Source organism: Eubalaena glacialis, chromosome 4, assembly GCF_028564815.1.
Source record: "Eubalaena glacialis isolate mEubGla1 chromosome 4, mEubGla1.1.hap2.+ XY, whole genome shotgun sequence".
Taxonomy (NCBI): domain Eukaryota; kingdom Metazoa; phylum Chordata; class Mammalia; order Artiodactyla; family Balaenidae; genus Eubalaena; species Eubalaena glacialis.
The window spans coordinates 169392437-169419125 of NC_083719.1; the positions used below are offsets into that span (position 1 = coordinate 169392437).

A 26689-nucleotide genomic window follows, 5' to 3' on the forward strand; every position below is an offset into this window, starting at 1 on the left:
CGGAAGGGGCCACGGCCACGCTGCACTGCGAGCTGAACAAGGCAGCCCCTGTGGAGTGGAGGAAGGGGCCTGAGACCCTCAGAGCTGGAGACAGAGTGAACCTGAGGCAGGACGGAGCCGTGTGTGAGCTGGAGATCCGTGGCCTGGTTGTGGCTGATGCTGGGGAGTACTCGTGTGTGTGCGGGCAGGAGAGGACATCAGCCACGCTCACTGTCAGGGGTAAAGACTGTGTGTGGCCACGTGGAGCAGTGGCTTCGTGTCTGAGGGCTTGATCACATCCTTGAGCTCTGCCCTGTCTGTGTACAGTCTTTCGCTTCTGTGTGCATCTCCTGCATTCCTGCAGCACGAGTCTCCCAGCACCTGCTTCTGTGAGGCCCATCTCAGATAAAGAGCAGAGAATATGGTCCTCCCTGCCCTCAGGGGCTCATGCCTGAGGGAGAGAAGGAGGGCACCCACACAGTACAAGAGTGGAAGTATGGTCCTCTTGAGGGGGCATGCCAAGAGAGAAGCTAGGAAGTAGATCAAAGCGTGGCCCTCGAGGGTGGGATGTCGAACGGGGTGTCAAGAGATGGAAGCTGGGACATGCATGCTGGGCCATGGGAGAGCCGTGATGGGAGGTCCTAGGTTCTGCTGTCCAGCGTCTGGTGGTTAGGAGAGGTGAGGCTGGGTGTAGGGATAAGGTGGAGGTGAGGTGGGTATGGAGGTGAGGTGGAGTTTGAAGTGGAGAGTGAGGTGGAGGTGAGGTGGATGTGGAGGGTAAGGTGGAGGTGAGGTGGGTGTGGAGGTGAGGTGGAGTTTGGAGAGTGAGGTGGAGGTGAGGTGAGTATGGAGGTGAGGTGGAGTTTGAAGTGGAGGGTGAGGTGGAGGTGAGGTGGGTGTGGAGGTGAGGTGGAGTTTGAAGTGGAGAATAAGGTGGAGGTGAGGTGGAGGTGAGATGGGTGTGGAGGTGAGGTGGAGTTTGAAGTGGAGAATAAGGTGGAGGTGAGGTGGAGGTGAGGTGGGTGTGGAGGTGAGGTGGGTGTGGAGGGTGAAGTGGAGGTGAGGTGGGTGTGGACAGTGCTTGACTGTGGAAGGAGAGGAAAGAGGGGCAGGAAGAGCTGCATTGAGGAGCAGAGCCAGAGTCAGGAAGGGCAGGTGGACACCCATGCTGACGTTGGGGTCCCTGTCTGGCATCTGTGGCAGGTAAGCTGGCTCTAGGCAACTGCCACAGAATGGGGTCCATCAGGCGTGGCGTGGCGACCTGTGGCTGGGACACGGGATGAGAGGTCACAGTTTGAGGGTGGGGCACAGTCAACTAGAGCAGGAGGGCTGGCCCATGGGTTTAGGGGCCAATAGGGCCACTTCCTTTGTGGGGTGTATGACGGCCAGCTGGGTGGATATCCTTGAAGCGGGGTAGGGGGAGTCCCCTTGCATCAGAGCAGCCCACTGTGGGCATTTTGCCTGGTGTCCCCTCGGGACCCCCCTTCCAACAGGTGCTTGTGTGGCCAGCATGGTGTCTGTGGCCCATTCCTTGTCTACAAGCTCCAGAGTCCATCAGTCTATGTGCCCGTCTGACCTTCCCCAGCCCTGACCAGCCAATTCACAAAAGTTATGAAGCGTGAGCAAGCCATGAGAGGGGCCGTGTCCACATTCATGCTTAGCTGTGAGCTGAGCAAGGCAGCTCCATGCAGTGGTGGAAGGGGCCTGAGACCCTCAGAGATGAGGACTCAGGACGGGGCTTGGCTGTGGTGTGGCTCATGGCCTGGCGATAGGTCAGCTCCCTGTGCCGGGGGTCCAGGTCCTCAGGGGCCTGCCCTAGTGAGGGCCTGGTCACTTCCTGCGGGGATAGCAGATGGGACAGAGGATGAGGCCACCCACCATGTCCCGAGAGGGTCCTGTGAGCAGCATTGATGAAGGGGCACGGGGGCATCTCAGCGCAGAAGGGAGGACAGCTCTGCAGGTGCACAGGGGCCTCACAGCCTGGGCCCTGTTGGGCCAGGCTCACAAGACAAGGTGGACAGTGAAGAGGATTCTGGAGGCTGGGCAGGGCCGTCATGTGCACAGATACTCAGATCTTTGGGGAGAGGCCAGGCCACCATGCCACCTTGAACTTCATGAATGGAGTGCAGCGTCTCCAGCGCAGAGACACTGGGCACTCACACTGTTCAGACCCACCAGGAGACCACAGGGGATGTGGGCCTGGAGGCCTATCTCACAGTCTAGAGCAACTTGCGCTGCACGAGGCACCACCAGTGGCCGAGGAGCGGAGGACCCAAGTTGATCAGCTGCAAGCAGCCCAAGAGAGCTGCTTTTAAGAGTATGCAGGTCCCAAGGACACCTACTCCAGGACAACAGGCCAGGAGGAGGGTGACTTCGGCTTCCCTTCTAGCTGTGGTGTTCCTAGCTCTGTCAGTCCTGTTCAGGCCCTGTTCAGGCTGGGGCTCTGGCCCCAGCAGCAGCAGGAGTTGACTAGGGGGGAGTGCTGGTGCAAACTCGTGGGAAAGTTTAGGTAGCTCTCTTTGTGTCTCCGTCCCCAGCTATATCCCTCAAGATCATAAAATTGCTAAGGAATGAGGCCTGGAGGGGGCCACAGCCATGGTGTGGTGTAAGCTGTGCAGCCTGGCATGTAGAGTGGGAGAAGGGATCTGGGCCCTTGAATCTGGCATCAGATACACTCTGAGGCAGGATGGGCCATGGACGATGCTGAGAGGACATCCCTTCTCATTACTGTCCTTTTCCATCCATCCTGTGGGCACTGTGGCCATTTCTATGTGTCTGTGCATGTCATGAGGTCCTCATTGAGGGTTCCATTTCCTTGCTGGTTTGTATCTAGATGGGCTCAGCCTAGTCTGTCCTCTGCCCCCACGCACTGCCACCTACCCATGTGTCTGTGGGTCCAAGCTTTTATTCCTTATTTGCTCCAAAGTGTGAGTGTTTTATTGTCAAGTGTCCACATCCTGATCCCCCCCAAATTCTCCAGAGAGTCTGATGTTTTCTGTGTCACTCTGACCCTGCCCAGCCCTGCCCACCAAGTTCACAAAGGGTCTGAGGAAGGAGGAGGCCACAGAAGGGACCACGGCCACACTGCGCTGCGAGCTGAGCAAGATGGCCCCTGTGGAGTGGAGGAAGGGGCCCGAGATCCTCAGAGCCGGGGACCGAGTGAGCCTGAGGCAGGACGGGGCCGTGTGTGAGCTGGAGATCCGTGGCCTGGCTGTGGCGGACACTGGGGAGTACTTCTGCGTGTGTGGGCAGGAAAGGACCTCAGCCACGCTCACTGTCAGGGGTAAAGACCACGTGAGGCCAAATAGACTTGTTTCCATGTCACCAACTCCCCTGTTGGATCCTGTGGCTTTCTGTATCTTTTCAACTGGATTCCCCCAGCTGTCTCATGGCTCCTGTTTCCTTGTCCAGTAGATGTCATGTCCAGTGCTTTGTGTTCTCTGTTCCCTCTGGGGCATTTGCCTCCATCACCATCTGTGCATTTGTTCGCTTGTTCATACTGTGCTCTTTTGCAGTTTGTGTGATTTTTGTGGTGTCCTGGACATAGAGTCCCCTGAGAGAGTCTCATGTTCTCAGTGACTTCTTAGCTTTCCTCAGCCCTGCCTGCCAAGTTCACAAAGGGTCTGAGGAATGAAGAGGCCACAGAAGAGACCATGGACATACTGTGCCGTGAGCTGAGCAAGATGGTCCTTGTGGATTGGAGGAAGGGACCCGAGACCCTCTGAGATGGAAATAGAGGGAGCCTGAGGCAGGGTGGGGCCGTGTGTGAGCTGGAGATCGTGGCCTGGCTATGATGGATGCTGGGGAGTACTTGTGTGTATGTGGGCAGGAGAGGACCTTGGCCATGCTCACTGTCAGGGGTAAAGATCACGTGTGATCAATCAGAGCCATGTTTTGGTGTCCAGTTATTGACTTCATTGCATCCATCTGCATTCATTCCACGTTCCCTCCCTGTCTCGGTGCCACCCTTTTTCCATAAGGCAGTGGAATCCCTTCCACCTTCCTGAGCTGTTGTATGAACCAGAAGAAACCAGCAATTAAGCCACTTCCCACCCCTCGTGTCACCACTGGTACTGTCCTGTTGTCCTGTTGGAGTCTTGTGTCTTTTCCTCCATCCTGTCACGTTCTGACCCCAAACTTCTCCAGAGAATCCGATGGTCTCCATGTCATTCTGACCCTTCTCAGCCCTGCCTCCTAGGTTAATACAAAGTATTAGGCCTGAGGAGTCCACAGAAGGGGCTGGGCTGAGGGAAGCCACCAACCGCAGTGTGTCCTCGGCACACCCAGCACATGGCCCATGTGTGCTTGGGTTTTGTGTGTCCTCTGTGTTGTTCGCATCCTGCCTTTTGTGTGTGCTCACAGAGTGTGATTGTGTGCGTGTCTTTCTGACCAGCCCTGCCTGCCAAGTTCACAAAGGGTCTGAAGAATGAAGAAGCCATGGAAGGGGCTACAGCCACCCTGCGGTGTGAGCTGAGCAAGGCGGCCCCTGTGGAGTGGAGGAAGGGGCCCGAGACCCTCAAACCTGGGGACAGAGTGAGCCTGAAGCAGGACGGGGCCAAGTGTGAGCTGCAGATACATGGCCTGGTTGTGGTGGACGCCGGGGAGTACTCGTGTGTGTGCGGACAGGAGAGGACTTCTGCCACACTGGCCATCAGGGGTAAAGACTGCATGTGGCCACCTGAATGACTTCTCTCTGCCACCTGTTCTGTGCTCTCCCAATGTCACTGTCATCTCAGGGTTACAGTCACCTTCTGTCTGATCCATCTCACAAAACGCACTGGCCAGCCCTGTCTAGACCCTGCGGGTACAGACCCAAGGGGCGGGTGGTGTGAGGACACCCCCAGGGAGGCATCGTGGTCCAGGAGAGCTGCTCTGGGCCACTGGCATGTGGCTGGGGCTGTGGGTACGCATGGGCTCTCGACCTCAGGTGTGGAGTGGGGTCATTCATGTTAGTGACGGATGTGCACAGGAAGACTGAGGTGCAGCATTGAGGGGCTCAGGGAGCAGGTGGCCAGACAGGCCAGGCCCTCCTGTGTGTGGTAACAGCATTTGATTGACCTTGGAGATTGTGTGGAGCCTCTGAAGAGCTCTGTCTCAGAAAGCTTGGGCTGTATAACAAATACCACATATAGGTGACTTAAAACACACATTTATTGTTTCACAGTCCTGGAGGCTGGAAGTCCAAGATCAAGGTGTTTGCAGGGTTGGTTTCTTTTGAGGCTTCTCTGCTTGGCTTGTAGACAGCTGTATTCTCCCTTTGTCCTGACCTGGGCATCCTCTGTGTGTTCCTGTGTTCTAATCTCCTCTTCTTATAAGGACACTTATAAGTCAGATTGAATTAGTGCCCCCCCCCCCGCCCATGACCCCATTCTATCCTTAATTACCTCTATAAAGACCTTATTTCCAAATAAATTCACATTCTGAATTCTTGGGGGTTAAGACTTCAACATATGAATTTGAGGGGAGACATGATTCAGTCCATAATACTCTGTCATCTTGTCCCCCAAAATGCATGTTCTTTTCACATGCAGAGTACATTTACCCCATCCCCCAAACCCAAAAGTTTTAACCCATTCCAGTGTCAAGCTAAGTCCAAAATCTAATCTAAATCTCATCTAAATCAAGTATGTGTGAGACTAGAGTTACGATTCATCCTGAGGCAAAATTCCTCTCCAGCTGTGAACCTGTGAAATCAGACAAGTTATACGTTTCCAAAATACTTCAGTGGAACAAGCGTGGGATAGATATTCCCATTGCAAAAGAGAGAAATAGGAAAGAAGAAAGAGGCCACTGGTTTCACAGAAACCCAGCATCTAGTAGGACAGATTCTATTAGATTTTAAGGCTGGAGAATGATCCTCTGTCTCAATGCTCTGTCTTTTGGGCCCACCAGAGTGGTGACCTCACCCCCTTGGCCCTGGACAGAGGTGGCGTGGCCCTCTGGGACCATGGATGCAGTGGCATCCCTGCTGACCTCTGAATTGCCATTGGGGTTATTCTTCCCAACTTTGAAGGATAGCACATGTTCCCAGCTGGATAGCTGTATTGACCCATCCTATAGAAATCCCAGCTTCCATCATTTTGTCCCTTCTGTGTCTGATTAAGTCATGGCTGGCAGTGTTTCTGCTGATATAAAATTCTCAAAAGCCTTGTTGGTCTCCTTTACAATTCACAGAAGTCCAAGCTTTCAGACAAGAGCCTTCCACGCAGCCTTCCTGGATAATTCCATCTCTAGTCCTGGCTTTGCTGAGGTGGCTGATTGGATGCAGGACTCACACTCATAATCTCTTTACTGAATGATTTTCCAGCCACACCCTTGGTATTCTCTCTAGAACAGGCATTCTCATTTTTTTGCAATTTCAGTGGGCTGAAAAATTTCTAAATCCTCAACTTTTGATTTCCCCTTGCTTAAATACTTCCTTCTTTGACATAACTCAGTTTTCTCTCACATTTTACCATAAGCAACAAGGAGCAATCAGTCTGTGTCTTCAATGCTTGGCTTACAAGTCGCCTCAGCTAAATATCCAAGTTCACTTGTAAGTTCTACCTTCCACAAAACTCTGGGACACGTTTCAGCCAAATTCTTTGCTGCTTTATTAAAGGATTGCCTTTCTTCCAGTTTCCAATAACACATTTCTCATTTCCATCTGAGGCCTCACCAGAAGCACCTTTAGCATCCATATTTCTACCCATAATCTCTCAAGGCAATCTAGATTTATCTAACATGCACCTCAGAACTCTTCCAGTTGTGACCCATCACCCAGTTCCAAAGCCACTTCCATAATTTTAGGTATTTGTTACAGTAGCGGCCCACTCCTGGTACCAAAATCTGAATGGCTTAACAACATAACAGTGGCTTTAAACATCAGAAAATTTTTTCCTCCCAGTCCTAGGAGTTGGAAGTCTGAGATCAAGGTGTGGGCAGGGCTGATTTCCCTCAGGACCTCTCTCCTTGGCTTGTAGATGGCCATCTTCTCTCCATGTCCTCACATGGTCATCCCTCTGTGTATGTATCTGTGTCCTAATATCCTCTCCTTACAAGGACACCAGTCATGTTGGGTTAGGTTCCACCCCAGTGACTTCCTTTTTCCTCAGTCACCTCTTTAAAGACCACATCCCCCAATACATCTCCATTCTGTGGTGCTGGGGGCTAGGGCTCCAACATATGATTTCTGAGGGACATGATTCAGCCCACAACAGGTTGTAACCAGGGTGGGCTCTGGTCAACTATAACTTGTGAAGCTCACACTCTTCCTGGAGTTGGGATGGAGGAGAAGACTGCAGGTTGGAGGGCTTGGGGCGTGGTTAGAAGGCCACAGCTAGAATCCATTAGGGTCTAGGAGATCTGAGCCAGGAGAGTTCGAGTCCAGTGGAGTAAGGAAAGGAATGTGTGAGGTGGTTGAGGTGGGGCCTGGTGTGGGCAGGGAAGGCATGCAGTGAGCCCAGATGTGGGCAGTGCTGGATTGACACTCTACGTGGGGTGGGGAGCACAACTGAGGGATGTCAGTGGGGCTCTTGATGTCATGTCTGGAAGGTGCCTTCTGGAGGTTCTCCCAGGAGAGATGTACATTGCATTGTTGCATATGTGAGTTGTGAGCTGGAGGAGCCTGGTTTGTACTCTGGGTGCAGACGAGGTCAGCGCTTAGACAGTATGAACGGGTATAGGTAGGACAGATGTGCGCTGAGGAGACAAGAGGCCTGGATGGGACCAGTCCCCTGCCACCCTGCACCTCACTGGGCAAGATGCAAGATGATCACACTGTCATATATGCGTTGGTCTGCCTCTTCACATGTCCTCCACCCTGGCTGCTTCTGTTCTCATCCTGAATGTTCTGGTCATACGCCCAGTCCTTTTGAGGGGTTGATGATTTCTGTCCATCTAACCCTCTGCAGCCCTGCCTGCTCGGTTCATCCAAGATCTGAAGACCAAAGAGGCCACAGAAGGGGCCACAGCCACACTTCACTGTGAGCTGAGCAAGGAAGCCCCTGTGGAGTGGAGGAGGGGGCCCAAGGCCCTCAGAGCCGGGGACAGAGTGAACCTGAGGCAGGACGGAGCCATGTGTGAGCTGGAGATCCGTGGCCTGGTTGTGGCAGATGCCGGGGAGTACTCATGCGTGTGTGGGCAGGAGAAAACCTCAGCCGTGCTCACTGTCAAGGGTAAAGACCTATGTGGCCAAGCAGAGCTGTGTTTTGGTGTCCAATTATTGACTTCCTGGTTTCCGCCTGCACTCATCCCATCCACCCTCCTTGTCTCAGTGTCACCCTCTTCTTATAACTCCATGGAATTCCTTCCTCCTTCCTGGGCTGTTGTGTGAACCATGAGAAACCAGCTCTGAGCTACTTCCCACCCCTCATGTCACTGCAGGTTCTGTCCTGTTATCCTGTTGCAGTCTGTTTTTTCCTCTGTCCCGTCATGTCTCCAAAGTTCTCCTGAGACTCTGATGTTCTGTGTTCGTCTGACCCTGCCCAGCCCTACCTGCTGAGTTCATAGGAAGACTGAGAAGCAAGGAGGCCACAGAAGGGACCACGGCCACGCTGCGCTGTGAGCTGAGCAAGGAAGCTGCTGTGGAGTGGAAGAAGGGGCCTGAGACCCTCAGAGCTGGAGACAGAGTGAGGCTGAGGCAGGACGGAGCCGTGTGTGAGCTGGAGATCCGTGGTCTGACTGAGGAGGATGCTGGGGAGTACTCGTGTGTGTGCGGGCAGGAGAGGACATCAGCCACGCTCACCGTCAGGGGTAAAGACCACATGTGACCACGTGGACTGGCATTTGGTGGCTGCCCATCACCTCTCTGCTCTCAGTTTCCTTTTCTACCCTGCTGTCTCGCTATCCTTTTCCTTCCATAATTCTTTTGTTGTCCCTGTCATGGTCCCTGTCTGCTGTGTGGCACATGTACAGGTTGGAGCTTTAAATGTCACAGTCCACTGTGTGTACTGGGCACACCCAGCAGGTGGTCCGTGTCCAGTTGGGTTTTGTGTCCTCTATGTACTGTGCACGTCCTGATTCTTCTGCGTGTTCAGAGAACGTGATAGTGTTTGTGTGTTTCTGACCATCTCCAGGCCTGCCTGCCAAGTTCACAAAGGGTCTGAGGAAGGAAGAGGCCATGGAAGGGACCACGGCCACACTGCACTGTGAACTGAGCAAGGCAGCCCCTGTGGAGTGGAGGAAGGGGCCCGAGACCCTCAGAGCCGGGGACAGAGTGAGCCTGAGGCAGGACGGGGCCGTGTGTGAGCTGGAGTTCCGTGACCTAGTTGTGGCAGATGCCGGGGAGTACTCGTGTGTGTGTGGCCTGGAGAAAACCTCATCCACACTCACTGTCACAGGTAAAGACCCATGTGGCGAAGCAGAGCTGTGTTTTGGTGTCCAATTATTGACTTCATGGCATCCCCCTGCACTTATCCCCCCTACCCTCCTCGTTTCAGTGCCACCCTCTTCCCATAACTCCACGGAATTCCTTCCTCCTTCTGGTTTATTGTGTGAACCACGAGCAACCAGCATCTGAGCTACTTTCCACCCCTCATGTCACTGCACATTCTGTCCTGTTTCCTGTTAGTGTCTGTGTCTTTTACTCCATCCAGGCATGTGCTGTCCCCCAATAATCTCCAGAGAATCTGATGTTCCCCACACCATCCAACCCTCTCCAGCCTTGCCCAGCAGATTCGTACAAACGTGCGGCCTGAGGAGTCTGTGGACAGTGTCACAGCCACACATTGAACGGACTGGGCTGAGGGAAGCCCCAGTCCACAGCGTGTGCTTGGCACACCCAGCACATTGCCCGTGTCCAGTTGTGTTTTGTGTCTTCTCTGTGATGTCCATGTCCTGTCTAATCTGTGCCTTTAGAGAGCGTTATAGTGTTTGTGTCTTTCTGACTTTCCCAGCCCTTCCCACCAAGTTCACAAAGGGTCTGAGGAAGGAGGAGGCCACAGAAGGGGCCATGGCCACACTGCACTGCGAGCTGAGCAAGGAAGCCCCTGTGGAATGGAGGAAGGGGCCTGAGACCCTCAGAGCCGGGGACAGAGTGAGGCTGAGGCAGGACGGAGCCGTGTGTGAGCTGGAGATCCATGACCTGACTGAGGAGGATGCTGGGGAGTACTCGTGTGTGTGCGGGCAGGAGAGGACATCAGCCACGCTCACCGTCAGGGGTAAAGACCACATGTGACCACGTGGACTGGCATTTGGTGGCTGCCCATCACCTCTCTGCTCTCAGTTTCCTTTTCTACCCTGCTGTCTCGCTATCCTTTTCCTTCCATAATTCTTTTGTTGTCCCTGTCATGGTCCCTGTCTGCTGTGTGGCACATGTACAGGTTGGAGCTTTAAATGTCACAGTCCACTGTGTGTACTGGGCACACCCAGCAGGTGGTCCGTGTCCAGTTGGGTTTTTTTTTTTAAACATCTTTATTGAAGTATAATTGCTTTACAATTGTGTGTTAGCTTCTGCTTTATAACAAAGTGAATCAGTTATACATATACATATATTCCCATATCTCTTCCCTCTTGCATCTCCCTCCCTCCCACCCTCCCCATCCCACCCCTCTAGGTGGTCACAAAGCACCGAGCTGATCTCCCTGTGCTATGCGGCTGCTTCCCACTAGCTATCTATTTTACATTTGGTAGTGTATATATGTCCATGACACTCTCTCACCCTGTCACATCTCACCCCTCCCCCTCCCCATATCCTCAAGTCCATTCTCTAGTAGGTCTGTGTCTTTATTCCCATCTTGCCACTAGGTTCTTCATGACCTTTTTTTTTTTTCTTAGATTCCATATATATGTGTTAGCATACTGTATTTCTTTTTCTCTTTCTGACTTACTTCACTCTGTATGACAGACTCTAACTCCATCCACCTCATTACAAACACCTCCATTTCATTTCTTTTTATGGCTGAGTAATATTCCATTGTATATATGTGTCACATCTTCTTTATCCATTCATCCGATGATGGACACCTAGGTTGCTTCCATGTCCTGGCTATTGTAAACAGAGCTGCTATGAATATTTTGGTACATGACTCTTTCTGCATTATGGTTTTCTCAGGGTATATGCCCAGTAGTGGGATTGCTGGGTCGTATGGTAGTTCTATTTTTAGTTTTTTAAGGAACCTCCATACTGTTCTCCATAGTGGCTGTATCAATTTACATTCCCACCAACAGTGCAAGAGTGTTCCCTTTTCTCCACACCCTCTCCAGCATTTATTGTTTCTAGATTTTTTGATGATGGCCATTCTGACCGGTGTGAGATGATACCTCATTGTAGTTTTGATTTGCATTTCTCTAATGATTAATGATGTTGAGCATTCTTTCATGTGTCTGTTGGCAATCTGTATATCTTCTTTGGAGAAATGTCCATTTAGGTCTTCTGCCCATTTTTGGATGGGGTTGTTTGTTTTTATGTTATTGAGCTGCATGAGCTGCTTGTAAATCTTGGAGATTAATCCTTTGTCAGTTGCTTCATTTGCAAATATTTTCTCCCATTCTGAGGGTTGTCTTTTGGTCTTGTTTATGGTTTCCTTTGCTGTGCAAAAGCTTTTAAGTTTCATTAGGTCCCATTTGTTTATTTTTGTTTTTATTTCCATTTCTCTAGGAGCTGGGTCAAAAAGGATCTTGCTGTGATTTATGTCATAGAGTGTTCTGCCTATGTTTTCCTCTAAGAGTTTGATAGTGTCTGGCCTTACACTTAGGTCTTTAATCCATTTTGAGTTTATTTTTGTGTATGGTGTCAGGGAGTGTTCTAATTTCATACTTTTACATGTACCTGTCCAATTTTCCCAGCACCACTTATTGAAGAGGCTGTCTTTTCTCCACTGTATATGCTTGCTTCCTTTATCAAAGATAAGGTGACCATATGTGCGTGGGCTTATCTCTGGGCTTTCTATCCTGTTCCATGATCTATATTTCTGTTTTTGTGCCAGTACCAAACTGTCTTGATTACTGTAGCTTTGTAATATAGTCTGAAGTCAGGGAGCCTGATTCCTCCAGCTCCATTTTTCGTTCTCAAGATTGCTTTGGCTATTCGGGATCTTTTGTGTTTCCATACAAATTGTGAAATTTTTTGTTCTAGTTCTGTGAAAAATGCCATTGGTAGTTTGATAGGGATTGCATTGACTCTGTAGATTGCTTTGGGTAGCAGAGTCATTTTCACAATGTTGATTCTTCCAATCCAAGAACATGGTATATCTCTCCATCTATTTGTATCATCTTTAATTTCTTTCATCAGTGTCCTATAATTTTCTGCATACAGGTCTTTTGTCTGCTTAGGTAGGTTTATTCCTAGATATTTTATTCTTTTTGTTGCAATGGTAAACGGTAGTGTTTTCTTAATTTCACTTTCAGATTTTTCATCATTAGTATACAGGAATGCAAGAGATTTCTGTGCATTAATTTTGTATCCTGCTACTTTACCAAATTCATTGATTAGCTCTAGTAGTTTTCTGGTAGCATCTTTAGGATTCTCTATGTATAGTATCATGTCATCTGCAAACAGTGACAGCTTTACTTCTTCTTTTCCGATTTGGATTCCTTTTATTTCTTTTTCTTCTCTGATTGCTGTGGCTAACACTTCCAAAACTATGTTGAATAATAGTGGTGAGAGTGGGCAACCTTGTCTTGTTCCTGATCTTAGTGGAAATGGTTTCAGTTTTTCACCATTGAGGACAATATTGGCTGTGGGTTTGTCATATACGGCCTTTATTATGTTGAGGAAAGTTCCCTCTATGCCTACTTTCTGCAGGACTTTTATCATAAATGGGTGTTGAATTTTGTCGAAAGCTTTCTCTGCATCTATTGAGATGATCATATGGTTTTTCTCCTTCAATTTGTTAATATGATGTATCACGTTGATTGATTTGCGTATATTGAAGAATCCTTGCATTCCTGGAATAAACCCCACTTGATCATGGTGTATAATCCTTTTAATGTGCTGTTGAATTCTGTTTGCTAGTATTTTGTTGAGGATTTTTGCATCTATGTTCATCAGTGATATTGGCCTGTAGTTTTCTTTCTTTGTGACCTCTTTGTCTGGTTTTGGTATCAGGGTGATGGTGGCCTCGTAGAATGAGTTGTGGAGTGTTCCTCCCTCTGCAATATTTTGGAAGAGTTTGAGAAGGATAGGTGTTAGCTCTTCTCTAAATGTTTGATAGAATTCGCCTGTGAAGCCATCTGGTCCTGGGCTTTTGTGTGTTGGAAGATTTTTAATCACAGTTTCAATTTCAGTGCTTGTGATTGGTCTGTTCATATTTTCTATTTCTTCCTGGTTCAGTCTTGGCAGGTTGTTCATTTCTAAGAATCTGTCCATTTCTTCCAGGTTGTCCATTTTATTGGCATAGAGTTGCTTGTAGTAATCTCTCATGATCGTTTGTATTTCTGCAGTGTCAGTGGTTACTTCTCCTTTTTCATTTCTAATTCTATTAATTTGAGTCTTCTCCCTTTTTCTCTTGATGAGTCTGGCTAATGGTTTATCAATTTTGTTTATCTTCTCAAAGAACCAGCTTTTAGTTTCATTGATTTTTGCTATTGTTTCCTTCATTTCTTTTTCATTTATTTCTGATCTGATCTTTATGATTTCTTTCCTTCTGCTAGCTTTGGGGTTTTTTTGTTCTTCTTTCTCTAATTGCTTTAGGTGCAAGGTTAGGTTGTTTATTCGAGATGTTTTCTGTTTCTTGATGTAGGCTTGTATTGCTATAAACTTCCCTCTTAGAACTGCTTTTGCTGCATCCCATAGGTTTTGGATCGTCGTGTCTCCATTGTCATTTGTTTCTAGGTATTTTTTGATTTCCCCTTTGATTTCTTCAGTGATCACTTCGTTATTAAGTAGTGTATTGTGTAGCCTCCATGTGTTTGTATTTTTTACAGATCTTTTCCTGTAATTGATATCTAGTCTTATAGCGTTGTGGTCGGAAAAGATACGTGATACGATTTCAATTTTTTAAAATTTACCAAGGCTTGATTTGTGACCCAAGATATGATCTATCCTGGAGAATGTTCCATGAGCACTTGAGAAAAATGTGTATTCTGTTGTTTTTGGGTGGAATGTCCTATAAATATCAATTAAGTCCATCTTGTTTAATGTATCATTTAAAGCTTGTGTTTCCTTATTTATTTTCATTTTGGATGATCTGTCCATTGGTGAAAGTGGGGTGTTAAAGTCCCCTACTATGATTGTGTTACTGTCGTTTTCCTCTTTTATGGCTGTTAGTATTTGCCTTATGTATTGAGGTGCTCCTATGTTGGGTGCATAAATATTTACAATTGTTATACCTTCCTCTTGGATCGATCCCTTGATCATTATATAGTGTCCTTCTTTGTCTCTTGTAATAGTCTTTATTTTAAAGTCTATTTTGTCTGATATGAGAATTGCTACTCCAGCTTTCTTTTGATTTCCATTTGCATGGAATATCTTTTTCCATCCCCTCACTTTTAGTCTGTATGTGTCTCTAGGTCTGAAGTGGGTCTCTTGTAGACAGCATATATATGGGTCTTGTTTTTGTATCCATTCAGCCAGTCTGTGTCTTTTGGTGGGAGCATTTATTCCATTTACATTTAAGGTAATTATCGATATGTATGTTCCTATTCCCATTTTCTTAAATGTTTTGGGTTTGTTATTGTAGGTGTTTTCCTTCTCTTGTGTTTCTTGCCTAGAGAAGTTCCTTTAGCATTTGTTGTAAAGCTGGTTTGGTGGTGCTGAACTCTCTCAGCTTTTGCTTGTCTGTAAAGGTTTTAATTTCTCCATCAAATCTGAATGAGATCCTTGCTGGGTAGAGTAATCTTGGTTGTAGGTTTTTCTCCTTCATCACTTTAAGTATATCCTGCCACTCCCTTCTGGCTTGCAGAGTTTCTGCTGAAAGATCAGCTGTTAACCTTATGGGGATGCCCTTGTGTGTTATTTGTTGTTTTTCCCTTGCTGCTTTTCATATGTTTTCTTTATATTTAATTTTTGATAGTTTGATTAATATGTGTCTTGGTGTGTTTCTCCTTGGATTTATCCTGTATGGGACTCTCTGTGCTTCCAGGACTTGATTAACTATTTCCTTTCCCATATTAGGGAAGTTTTCAACTATAATCTCTTCAAATATTTTCTCAGTCCCTTTCTTTTTCTCTTCTTCTTCTGGGACCCCTATAATTCGAATGTTGGTGCGTTTAATGTTGTCCCAGAGGTCTCTGAGACTGTCCTCAGTTCTTTTCATTCTTTTTTCTTTATTCTGCTCTGCAATAGTTATTTCCACCATTTTATCTTCCAGGTCACTTATCCGTTCTTCTGCCTCAATTATTCTCCTATTGATTCCATCTAGAGTATTTTTAATTTCATTTATTGTGCTTTTCATCATTGCTTGGTTCCTCTTTAGTTCTTCTACATCCTTGTTAAATGTTTCTTGCATTTTGTCTATTCTATTTCCAAGATTTTGGATCATCCTTACTATCATTATTCTGAATTCATTTTCAGGTAGACTACCTATTTCCTCTTCATTTGTTAGGTCTGGTGTGTTTTGACCCTGCTCCTTCATCTGCTGTGTGTTTTTCTGTCTTCTCATTTTGCTTATCTTACTGTGTTTGGGGTCTCCTTTTCACAGGCTGCAGGTTCGTGGTTCCCGTTGTTTTTGGTATCTGTCCCCAGTGGCTAAGGTTGGTTCAGTGGGTTGTGTAGGTTTCCTGGTGGAGGGAACTAGTGCCTGTGTTCTGGTGGATGAGGCTGGATGTTGTCTTTCTGGTGGGCTCGTCCACGTCTGGTGGTGTGTTTTGGGGTGTCTGTGGCCTTATTATGATTTTAGGCAGCCTCTCTGTTAATGGATGGGGCTGTGTTCCTGTCTTGCTAGTTGTTTGGCATAGGGTGTCCAGCACTGTAGCTTGCTGGTCGTTGAGTGAAGCTGGGTCTTGATGTTGAGATGGAGATCTCTGAGAGATTTTCGCCGTTTGGTATTACGTGGAGCTGGGAGGTATCTTGTGGACCAGTGTCCTGAAGTTGGCTCTCCCACCTCAGAGGCACAGCCCTGATGCCTGGCTGGAGCACCAAGAGCCTTTTGGGAGGTCTGACATCTTCTGCCAGCGTCAGTGGGTGTTCTGTAGGAGCAGTTCCACGTGTAGATGTATTTCTCATGTATCTGTGGGGAGGAAGGTGATCTCTGCGTCTTACTCTTCCGCCATCTTGCCCCTCCCTCCCCAGTTGGGTTTTGTGTCCTCTATGTACTGTGCACGTCCTGATTCTTCTGCGTGATCAGAGAGCGTGATAGCGTTTGTGTGTTTCTGACCATCTCCAGGCCTGCCTGCCAAGTTCACAAAGGGTGTGAAGAAGGAAGAGGCCACGGAAGGGACCACAGTCACGCTGCGCTGTGAGCTGAACAAGGCAGCCCCTGTGGAGTGGAGGAAGGGGCCCGAGACCCTCAGAGCCGGGGACAGAGTGAGCCTGAGGCAGGACGGGGCCGTGTGTGAGCTGAAGATCCGTGACCTAGTTGTGGCAGATGCCGGGGAGTACTCGTGTGTGTGTGGCCTGGAGAAAACCTCATCCACACTCACTGTCACGGGTAAAGACCCATGTGGCGAAGCAGAGCTGTGTTTTGGTGTCTAATTATTGATTTAATGGCATCCCCCTGCACTCATCCCACCTACCCTCCTCATCTCAGTGCCACCCTCTTCCCATAACTCCACGGAATTCCTTCCCCATTCTGGGCTGTTGTGTGAACCACGAGAAACCAGCATCTAAACTACTTTCCACCCCTCATGTCACCGCAGGTTCTGTCCTATTATCCTGTAGGAGTCTGTGTCTTTTCCTCTGTCCTGTCATGTGCTGCCTTTGAAGTTCTCCCACGACTCTGATGTCTATGTCTGTCTGATCGTCCTCAGCTCTGCCTACTGAGTTCATAAGAACATTGAGTAGCAAGGAGGCCACGGAAGGGACCACAGCCACGCTGCGCTGTGAGCTGAGCAAGGAAGCCACTGTGGAGTGGAAGAAGGGACCTGAGACCCTCAGAGCTGGAGACAGAGTGAGGCTGAGGCAGGACGGAGCCGTGTGTGAGCTGGAGATCCATGACCTGACTGAGGAGGATGCTGGGGAGTACTCGTGTGTGTGCGGGCAGGAGAGGACATCAGCCACGCTCACCGTCAGGGGTAAAGACCACATGTGACCACGTGGACTGGCATTTGGTGGCTGCCCATCACCTCTCTGCTCTCAGTTTCCTTTTCTACCCTGCTCTCTCACTATCCTTTTCCTTCCATAATTCTTTTGTTGTCCCTGTCATGGTCCCTGTCTGCTGTGTGGCACATGTACAGGTTGGAGCTTTAACTGTCACAGTCCACTGTGTGTACTGGGCACACCCAGCAGGTGGTCCGTGTCCAGTTGGGTTTTGTGTCTTCTATGTACTGTGCACGTCCTGATTCTTCTGCGTGATCAGAGAGCGTGATAGCGTTTGTGTGTTTCTGACCATCTCCAGGCCTGCCTGCCAAGTTCACAAAGGGTGTGAAGAAGGAAGAGGCCACGGAAGGGGCCACGGTTACGCTGCGCTGTGAGCTGAACAAGGCAGCCCCTGTGGAGTGGAGGAAGGGGCCCGAGACCCTCAGAGCCGGGGACAGAGTGAGCCTGAGGCAGGACGGAGCCATGTGTGAGCTGGAGATTCGTGGCCTGGTTATGGCGGATGCCGGGGAGTACTGTTGTGTCTGCGGGCAGGAGAGGACCTCTGCCACGCTGACCATTAGGGGTAAAGATGGCCCTGTGGACTTACTTGGGAGCCTGTACTTGTGCCCTTGTCTCTTGTGCCCACACTGGCTCCCCATGAGTGGTTGCCTCCTCTGTGCGGTGTGCAATTTCTTTATGTCACCCTTGTGCTCCCCTGTTAGAGCTCTGTTCAGTGTCCTTGTGTCTGCGTACTGATCTCCAGCCAAATGACCTCACAAAGCTTACCCTCACCGTAGGGATAGAACTCCTACCTTATTCCCCTCCCTCCACCCGTCATAATGCAGTCAACTTTCTCCTTATACTCCAAAGCCTCTAGTCAGGATCTGACGGTCATGGCCCCACCCTAGGGGTCCAAGGAGATCCCCTGCCCCCACCTTGATGACCTGGAGGGATACAGGCCTGTCTGTGGGCTTTCTGGGTGGAGGTCAGCATGAGAATAGCCTGGGTCAGATCCAGAGTTCCTCTCATAGCCGCCAGTTCAGTCCCTCCTTCCCCTTAGAGTGGACCCAGGCCCATGACTCCACTTCTACCCCCAGCCTCCAGGAGCCCGTGGCATTGGGTCCTTTGCGCAGGTCAGGCAGCTGGGGTAAAGCCATGGGCCACACCTGGCCTAGGCCCTGGGTGGGTCTCACTGGGTTTTGGGGTGCCAGTGTCCTGGCTGGGTGTCTGGGCACCAGCCTTGGGGCTGACCTTCTCTCTCCCCTCCACCCCCTGACCCCCACCCCACAGCCCCACAGGTGGTGTTCAGGAAGCCACTACAGAGCCTGCAGGCTGAGGAGGGCACCTCAGCCAGCCTGCGGTGTGAGCTGTCTGAGCCTAGCGCTGCTGTGGTCTGGAGTAAGGGTGGCCTGGAGCTGCAGGCTGACGAGCGCTGGGAGCCACAGCAGCGGGGCCACATGGCGGAGCTGGTGCTTCGGGACTTGCGCCGGGAGGACACTGGAGAATACACCTGCACCTGCGGCTCCCAGGCCACCAGCGCCACCCTCACCGTCACAGGTGGGCCCCGAGGCCAGCCCCACGTACTGTGGGGGATTGTCAGGGCCGCACCTCCACCCTGGAGGTGACATGGGCTCCTGCGTGCAACACGGGGCAGACCTGGCCTGAAGCTCTTCCCCCCGCTACCCCTCCACCTTAGCTGCACGCCTTTGGGCTCCCCTGCCCCCATAGCTGCTCCTGCACCTGCCCTCACATTCTCCCTCACCCCTGTAGTTGCACCCGTGAGGTTCCTTCGGGAGCTGCAGGCCCACGAGGTAGACGAGGGCGCAACGGCACACCTGCGCTGTGAGCTGAGCCGGGCAGGTGCCAGCGTGGAGTGGCGCAAGGGCTCCCTGCAGCTCTTCCCCTGTGCCAAGTACCAGATGGTGCTGGAGGGCACAGCCGCTGAGCTGCTGGTGCACGGTGCTGAGCAGGAGGATGCCGGCCACTACACCTGCGACACAGGCCATGCACAGAGCACTGCCAGCCTCTCTGTCCGCGGTGAGCTTCCCGGGACCCCTGCCCTCCCCGGGCCCCTCAGCCCCCATGGAGCTGGCAGGCGCCTTGAGTAGCAGCCCTAAGAGCCCCTCCCTGACCCTCCAGCCCCTAGGCCCACGTTTAAGATGGAGCTGCAGAGTGCAGAGCAGGAGGCGGGTGGTGTGGCCCAGCTGTGCTGCCAGCTGAATGACTCAGAGCCTGGGGCCCCCGTGCTGTGGCTCAAGGAGGGTGTGGAACTGCAAGGGAGTCCCAAGTATGAGATGCGACGCAAGGGGGCCACGTGTGAGCTACTGATCCACGGACTTGAGGCCAAGGACGCGGGCGAGTACGCCTGCATGGTGGGCAGCCAGAAAACCTTGGCCTCCCTCAAAGTCAAAGGTGAGCCCTCCCTGCCACACCCACTCCCCACATAGCTGCCCTGGGGGCACACCTGGCCCACCCCGGTACCCTCTCTCGCCGGATGCTGTTCTGGGGTGGCTCTAAGACCCCTGGGGTTACAAGAGTTCTCTGCACCACTCTGGCGCTGGTGCCCCTAGAAAAGAGCGTCGACGGTGAGGAAACCGTAGCCCCTGAACACTGCCCTTCCTCCCGCCCCTGCCAGCAGGTGGGGCAGCCTGGCCTGGGCCACCCTCTGTGAGCTCCTGCCTGTCTGTTCTGAAGGTCTTGCCCCCCTGATGTCCCAGCCAGGGCAGGGCTGGCCACGGGGTTGGGGGGGGGAAGGAACAAAAGCAGCCCACCACCCCACAATCCCTTGCCCGCTTCCTCCAAACAGAGGTGCCCCCAGCCCCAGCTCTGTCCCCAGTAGCTCAGTGTCATGGTAGGGAGCTGTGTTTGTGAGCAAACCGGGTGATGAATCTCACGGGGGGCAGATAGAGGCCGTGTGGCAGGAGAAGAGCATGAGAGTGCCTGGGAGGGCTTCCTGGAGGTGAGTTGGGGCGGGGGGCACGGGAGCTTGGCCAAGGTTCTCTGACCTGGCTGGTAAAGGCCCCCTTTGCCCACACTCCAGAGCCTGAGGTGACCATCGTGCGGGGCCTGGTTGACACCGAGGTGCAAGCCGACGGGGAAGCAGAGTTCAGCTGTGAAGTGTCGCGGGCTGAGGCCGTGGATGTGGAGTGGCGCCTCCAGGGCCTGCCGCTGCAGAGCAATGAGGTGACCGAAGTGGCCGTGCGGGGTGGCCGCACCCATACACTGCGGCTGAAGAACGTGACTCCCGAGGATGCGGGCGTTGTCTCCTTCCACGTGGGCCTCCACACATCCTCTGCCCAACTCACCGTCACAGGTAGCAGGAACTGGGCCTCACTGCTCACTGCGCTTGGGGCCAGGACATCCAGGTCCTCCTTGGGCCAGGCCCTGTCAAGGGACAGTGATAGATGACAAGGTTTCCTGCCTTTGAGGGTGGGGAACTGGTGGTGAACGAGTGATTCTGGGGTGACCCAAGATGTTGGGGTAGAGTGGTGCCCAGTGTGCTTGTCTTCCGGGATTGGGGCAGGGGTGCTGGGGGCAGACCCTGGAGACTGGGAGGTGCTCCTGACGGTGGGGGAGGGGCATCCCAGACACGGAGGCTGATGCCATGCTTCTACCCCTCCCCCAACCCATGCAGCCCCTGAGGTGACCATCCTGGAGCCCCTGCAGGATGTGCAGCTCAGCGAGGGCCAGGATGCCCACTTCCAGTGCCGACTGTCAAGGGCCTTGGGCCAGGAGGCCCACTGGGCCCTGGGAGGGGTGCCCCTGCAGGCCAACGAGATGAACGACATCACGGTGGAGCATGGCACACTCCACTTGCTCACCCTGCACAAGGTGGCATTCCCCAGACCTGCCTGTACCCCACAATGCGTCCAGGGGCCTTCCCAACCCCCAGGGGTGGGAGAGAGGGAAGGTTTCAACTCCAGTGGAATTGGGCTGGGGACTTGCAAAGTAGAGATGGTTGACATGGCACTGCCGGGCTGATGCCCCCATCTCTGCTTCCACAGGTGACCCCTGAAGATGCCGGAACCATCAGTTTCCAAGTGGGCTCATGTCGCTCAGAGGCCCAGCTGAAGGTCACAGGTGGGCAGCCCTCTCCTATACCCAGCCTTCCTGCTTGTAGGTGCCCATGTTTCCCTACTCAAGGAACTGTTGGCAGGTGGTAAGGCCAGAAACCTGAGCCTTCCAGCAATGATCTTGCTGTGGGGTGGCAGTTTTCCACTCTTGACCACTAAAGCCACTGGAAGTGGGCTAGTGAAGATCAGCCTGAGAAATTCTGGTGTGTGTTGGGTCCTTGTGTGGGATCAGTGCTGTGTGTAGGAGGGAGATGGGGAGTCTGGCTGCTGGGGACTTGGGCCCTGAGATGGAGGCAGGGCCTTCTGGACTTGTACCCTCCATATAGCTACTCCTTGTGATGCAGGTTTGTGTGCTCTTGTCCACATTTACACACACCTGCATACCTGACAGGCTCCCAGATGTTGATACAATAGCACACCTGTGACACGTGAGTGGTTTGGGGCATAGTGTACCTGGGCCCAGACATGCAAATAGGATTTAAGGACTTTCAACTTGTTATACCTTGTCCCCAGAGTTAGTCATCTCTGGATACCTGGCCATGAGAGACCCTCCCTTGCTGTCCTACTCCTGGTTCTCATACTGGTCCCGTCCATCTACCATCCACTGGCCATCAACCCATCCACCATTTACCCATCCATCTATGCGTGCATGCATCCATCCACCCCTCTATTCCATCCATCCATCGATCCATCCGTCCATCCATTTATCCAGCATCCATCCATTCATCCACCATCCATCGTCTATCCATCCATCCACCCACCATTATCTACCATCAATACATTTATCCATCCACCATCTATCCATCATTAATTCATCCATCTATCCATCCATCCATCTGTCCACCATCTACCCATTCATCCACATATCCATCCGTTTATCCATCTACCATCCAGCCATCCAGCCAGCCATCATTTATCCATTATCTGTCCATCCATCCACCATCCATTCACCCATCCATCCACTCATCCATCCACTATCTGTCCATCATATATTTACTATCTACCTCGAGAGGGGCCATTTGCAGCTCTGCCCTCAGGGAGTCCCCAATCTGCTGGGGGAGTTGTACATGGAGACAGTGTGTCCTGAGTCCCAGGTGTCCCCACCCCGAGTCTTCATGTGGCCTGTGGGGCTGGGAAAGTCTCCAGAGTGCAGTGCCCTCAAGTTGAATGATGGGAAGGGGCAGTATCCTGTGTGTCCTGAGCAGAGTCAGGCCAGGAGGGGCCTCATGTGTTCATCAGAGTGGGTGTCCGTGAGAGGCAGCATGGAGCTGGGTTGGGTCTTGCAGATCCCACTGAGGGAAGTGCCTTGGCCCCTCTCAACCCAGGTCCCCAGTTGGGGCAAACTGGCTCATGTACAGACAGCAGCTGTGGCTTCAGGCAGAGAGCCATGAGCTTGAGCTTGTGCAGATGGGTGGTTGGTGGGATACGGGCAAGCTTGGGAACTGTGCCGAAGATGGGAATGGGGAGCTGGTGGAGCAGGTTGGGGATACAGTTAGATGTGCACTCTTGGGAGAACATGGAGGGGCTGGTGTGGGCCTGGGACTGGAGAGTTGATGGTGCATGCCTAGGAGGGACATGGAGGGCTTCTGAGGGAGAGCCTGGCTGGGGCGGGTGTGCAGACACAGAGCAGGCATCTGGGAAACCCCCTGGGCTCACGCCCGGCTGTGTGACAGGTCAGGGGGAATTTGCCATTTTGCATTAGGGCCCCAGAATCTTAGGGCCAAAGGGACCTTAGGGGACATCTGGACAAATGGCCCTCTGGGGATGGGAGAAGCATCTGCTTCCACACCCCCAGGAAGGAAGGCTCACTTCCTGAGCAGACCCCCTCCCTCTCAGAGAGGTGGACCCCATGACCTCTCTTCTCTATCCCACACCGAACCCCATAAAGATGGCAGCCATGGGACTTGGGGCTTGTTAATTCTGCCTTCTGAAAGGGGTGAGATGCAGGTCATTGGTCTCCTTTGATGAAACCGAACATGTTCTGAAGGGGGTTGTGAGGTGCAGGGATGCTGAGCTGGCTCTCCACAGGCTCACTATGGGTGGTCTCCATGTCTCATTCTGTGAGCAGGGGGTGCCAGCTGGCCTGGATAAATTTCTAGACCCCAGCCCCAGGCTGCCTCCAGCATGGTGGACCTCAGGGTGGCCCCACAGGCCCAGGGCACCCCCAGCTCCCCTCCTTTCGTCCTCTTGCACAGAGGCAGCACCGTGCCTGGTACGTGGCTTACAGAACGTGGACGTCTTTGCGGGGGAGGTGGCCACGTTCTCCTGTGAGGTGTCCCGTGCGGGTGGGCCGGAGGCCCACTGGTGGCTGGATGGGACCCTGCTGCAGGACGGCCCCCAGAGTGCCATCTCCGTGCATGATGGGACCTTCCACTCCCTCACGCTCTCAGGCCTGGGGGTCGCTGACTCAGGCACCATCACCTTCCGGGCAGGGCCCCTGGTCTCCAGGGCCAAGTTGTTGGTCAAAGGTACCAGCCGATGGAACCCTGCCCTATGCTGGAGCTTCTGCCCCTGCTGCCCCTGCACGCTTCCTGCGGGCTCCCAGGGTGGGGGTTCAGGGACTGGCCCCCAACACACAGACTGGGCATCTCTCCGTGTGTTCCATGAGTGGGCACTGTGGGCAGGCTGCAGTCCCACCTGGGGGATGAGAAAGAAGGCTGGACTCAGCAGTGAAACTGGAGTTTCATTCCCACCTGCTTATAGGGCCCTGGGCACAGTTGCCCACCTGGCCACCACTCTGCAGTTGCCCCTCCTTCAGTCACACGCCCAGAGAGCAGCCTGGAGGTGAAGGCAGCTTTCCCAGCCCCAGGCATGGCCTGCACTGTCCTTGCTTGTAGCTGCTTCCCGTGCTGTTGGCTTGGTCAGTGTCTTGCACCCTTCTGGGAAAGAGCTAGTCCTTGGGGAGGGTAGTGGGCTTCCACGGAACCCCCTCAGCCCACTCCCAGTGGGGGCATTGGGCACTTCTGGCACAGCAGCCCAGTGTGGCTTTGACTGGCATATTTGTCAACTGGCCTCCTCCGTGCTCTTGCAGAATAAATGTGGACATTTGCCCAGGTCAGAGGGGCAAACCGTTTGTTGATAGGATTTCAGCAGGATGGGAGCCCTGAGGGGGCGGGTGACAAGGCCCCTGGAGAAGGGATAAGTTGGGCTGGGGGTGCCAAGTGCCCATCGGAGCTGTGGAGCCCGAATGAGCCCAAGGGCTTTCAGGAGTGGTTGTTGTGTCCTACTGGGGCAACATGCGCCCTGGGCTAGAGGAAGTGAGGGCTCAGGGGAAACAGTGGCTAGGAGAGGCCCAGTGGATGGAGACTGAGCTAATAGTCTGCTGTGGGCGGGGGTGTATGGTGGCAAGGTTTGCCCCACGTGGAGGGCCCTGGGTCACCGGGGTGGGTCCCCCTTCTACCACAGCCCTGCTTTTGCTTGCCTCTGAGTCGCTGATGCTGACTGCAGAGGGTGGGTGGGCCTCAGTCACACTGCTCCAGCTGACGTGTGCCTGGCCTGTCGGCCGACAGATCCCACAGTGGAAGTGGTCAGTGCCATGCAGGACCTGGCAGTGGAGGAGGGTGGCCCGGCTGAACTCCTCTGCCAGTACTCACGGCCCGTGCAGGCCACGTGGAAGATGGACGAGCAGGAGGTGTGCGCTGATGGGCGCCGTGTCATCATAGAGCAGGACTGGACCGTGGCCAGGCTGTCCTTCAGGCCGGCCTTGCCCTGTGACAGCGGCATCTATACTTGTGAGGCCGCGGGCACCCGCGTGGTGGCCCTGCTGCAAGTGCAAGGTGAGGCCGTCTGGCGGGCAGCCCCAGGCCCAGCACAGCTATGGTGCTGCTCAGGTGGAGCCATAACGGTGAAATGGCAGGCAGTGACAGCGTGCTAGAAAGGTGGGATCCCCGTAAGCAGATCCTAGGCTCTGAGCCTACCCACCCAGACCCCTTCTCCTCCCAAAGCAGCCTGTCAGGACAGCACAGATAGAAAACACAAGGGCAGAGGCTACTTGAAGAATCTGTATCCAGAACACCCTGTCGGGGAGGGGTGGAGGTAGAGGCAGGCAGGGAGGCAGCCTCCAGGCAAGCAGGTGGGTGGGCAGGCCTGGGGCCTGTGTGGCCATAGACGGGGCTGTGTCCTAGAGCAGAGGAGGGCCACTGGGCTGAGCTCCACGAATACTGAGTTCAGACCCCAGCTCTGCCCCTTCCCGGGCTGGTCACTCAGAGGACGCTCTGAGCCCCACTTTCCTATCTGCAGCACAGCCAGGATACCCTATGGGGGGCCAAGGAGGGGAGACAATGGGCTGCAGGTCTGCAGGGGCGGAGGTGCCATTTGGCTGAAGCTACTTTCTATTTGGGAAAACCTGAAATGTTCCCAGTGGTGAGTGAGCTGGCAGTTGTCAGGCAGTTGTCAGGGGGCCATCCAAGCTGGGAAGAGCAGGTGGGACCTGGTCTGGGCCACTGGCCGCCTGAGGTCGCTCACACCCCATTCACACACTAGTTCAATAACTTAAGTTTTTAAACACTTTTTTTTTTGGCCCCTGGGGGCACAGCAGTGAACAGACAAAACTCTCTCCCTTCAGGGGTGACATTCCTGTGGGAGCTGAAGGAAAATGTGAGAAGAGCTGTGGGGAGGGGCTGCAGTGTGAACCTGGGCCTGAAGGAGGCAGCGGGGGTGGGGGCTTGTGGACATCTGGGACAGAGCCTTCAGGCCTCAGGCAGGGAGTAGAGAACAAAATGCAGAGAAGCAGGAGATGGCAGGAAGGAGACCTCAGGGGGTCACCACTGCTGCTTTACTATCTGGGATTTTATAGAAATAAAGCAGCCTTGATCCTTGGATAGGAGCTAAGGAGGGTGAACTCCAGCGCTGATTGCAGGCCCAGCCTTCTCCCTGCCCCCGACCCATCTCATCGCGGCCAAGAGCAGCTGCAGCCCTGATGGGGCTGGTCGCAGCCATCCAAGCACAGTGGAGATGTGGGATGCACTCCTAGGTCCCCGTTGGTTCTGTCAGTTCTGACCTGGGGAGGAAAGGAGCCAGGGTTATGGGGGGAGTCTGGTCTGTGATGTGAGCATACCAGGGCCAGGAGGGTGGCAAGGAGAGGGATGTGGATGGGCCCCATGGGTCCTCTGCTCTGAGATGCCCTCCCCTCTTAACTCCTCGGGGACCCCTGTCCAGAGTGGACACCTCTGCCTGAGGGGTGTGTGGACTCTGTGGATGAGCTAGGAGGGAGCATCAGGGCTTTGTGTGGGTTCCATTCAGGGTGCATAGCCCAGACAGCAGTTGGGGCTGTGGGCCTGGAGCTTTGGCCAAGCTGCCACCCCCTCGGTGACCGCAGTGGCTCCTTGTTGTCGTGTGGGTCAAGGCTAGACCTCCCCAGCATCCCGTACAGCCTTGGGTGATGTGGTGCTCCTTTCCTGCCTGACTTCACCCCTGCCTATTGCCCCCCACCTTGTTTTACGTCCTTCACCCCACTGGCCTGGCTCCCTGCTGCCCCCCGCATGAATCCCTCTTCAGTCCCATCATGGTGTCCCCTCTTCCTTCTTCCCTTGCCTGGACACCT

The 26689-nt window shown here is 52.7% G+C and overlaps 1 protein-coding gene across 1 annotated transcript in view; it reads left to right on the forward strand.

The window, feature by feature from the left end:
* The window catches only part of OBSCN (obscurin, cytoskeletal calmodulin and titin-interacting RhoGEF), a 158023-nt gene that overhangs the window by 86660 nt on the left and 44674 nt on the right, over positions 1-26689 (forward strand). Inside the window, exons 38-48 of the mRNA XM_061190097.1 lie at positions 4373-4636; positions 7872-8135; positions 9855-10118; positions 16224-16487; positions 17394-17657; positions 18365-18631; positions 18845-19111; positions 19214-19486; positions 20115-20387; positions 20709-20905; positions 21079-21154. Coding sequence (XP_061046080.1) covers positions 4373-4636; positions 7872-8135; positions 9855-10118; positions 16224-16487; positions 17394-17657; positions 18365-18631; positions 18845-19111; positions 19214-19486; positions 20115-20387; positions 20709-20905; positions 21079-21154 — 2673 coding nt within the window. The remainder of the gene's footprint in view (positions 1-4372; positions 4637-7871; positions 8136-9854; positions 10119-16223; positions 16488-17393; positions 17658-18364; positions 18632-18844; positions 19112-19213; positions 19487-20114; positions 20388-20708; positions 20906-21078; positions 21155-26689) is intronic.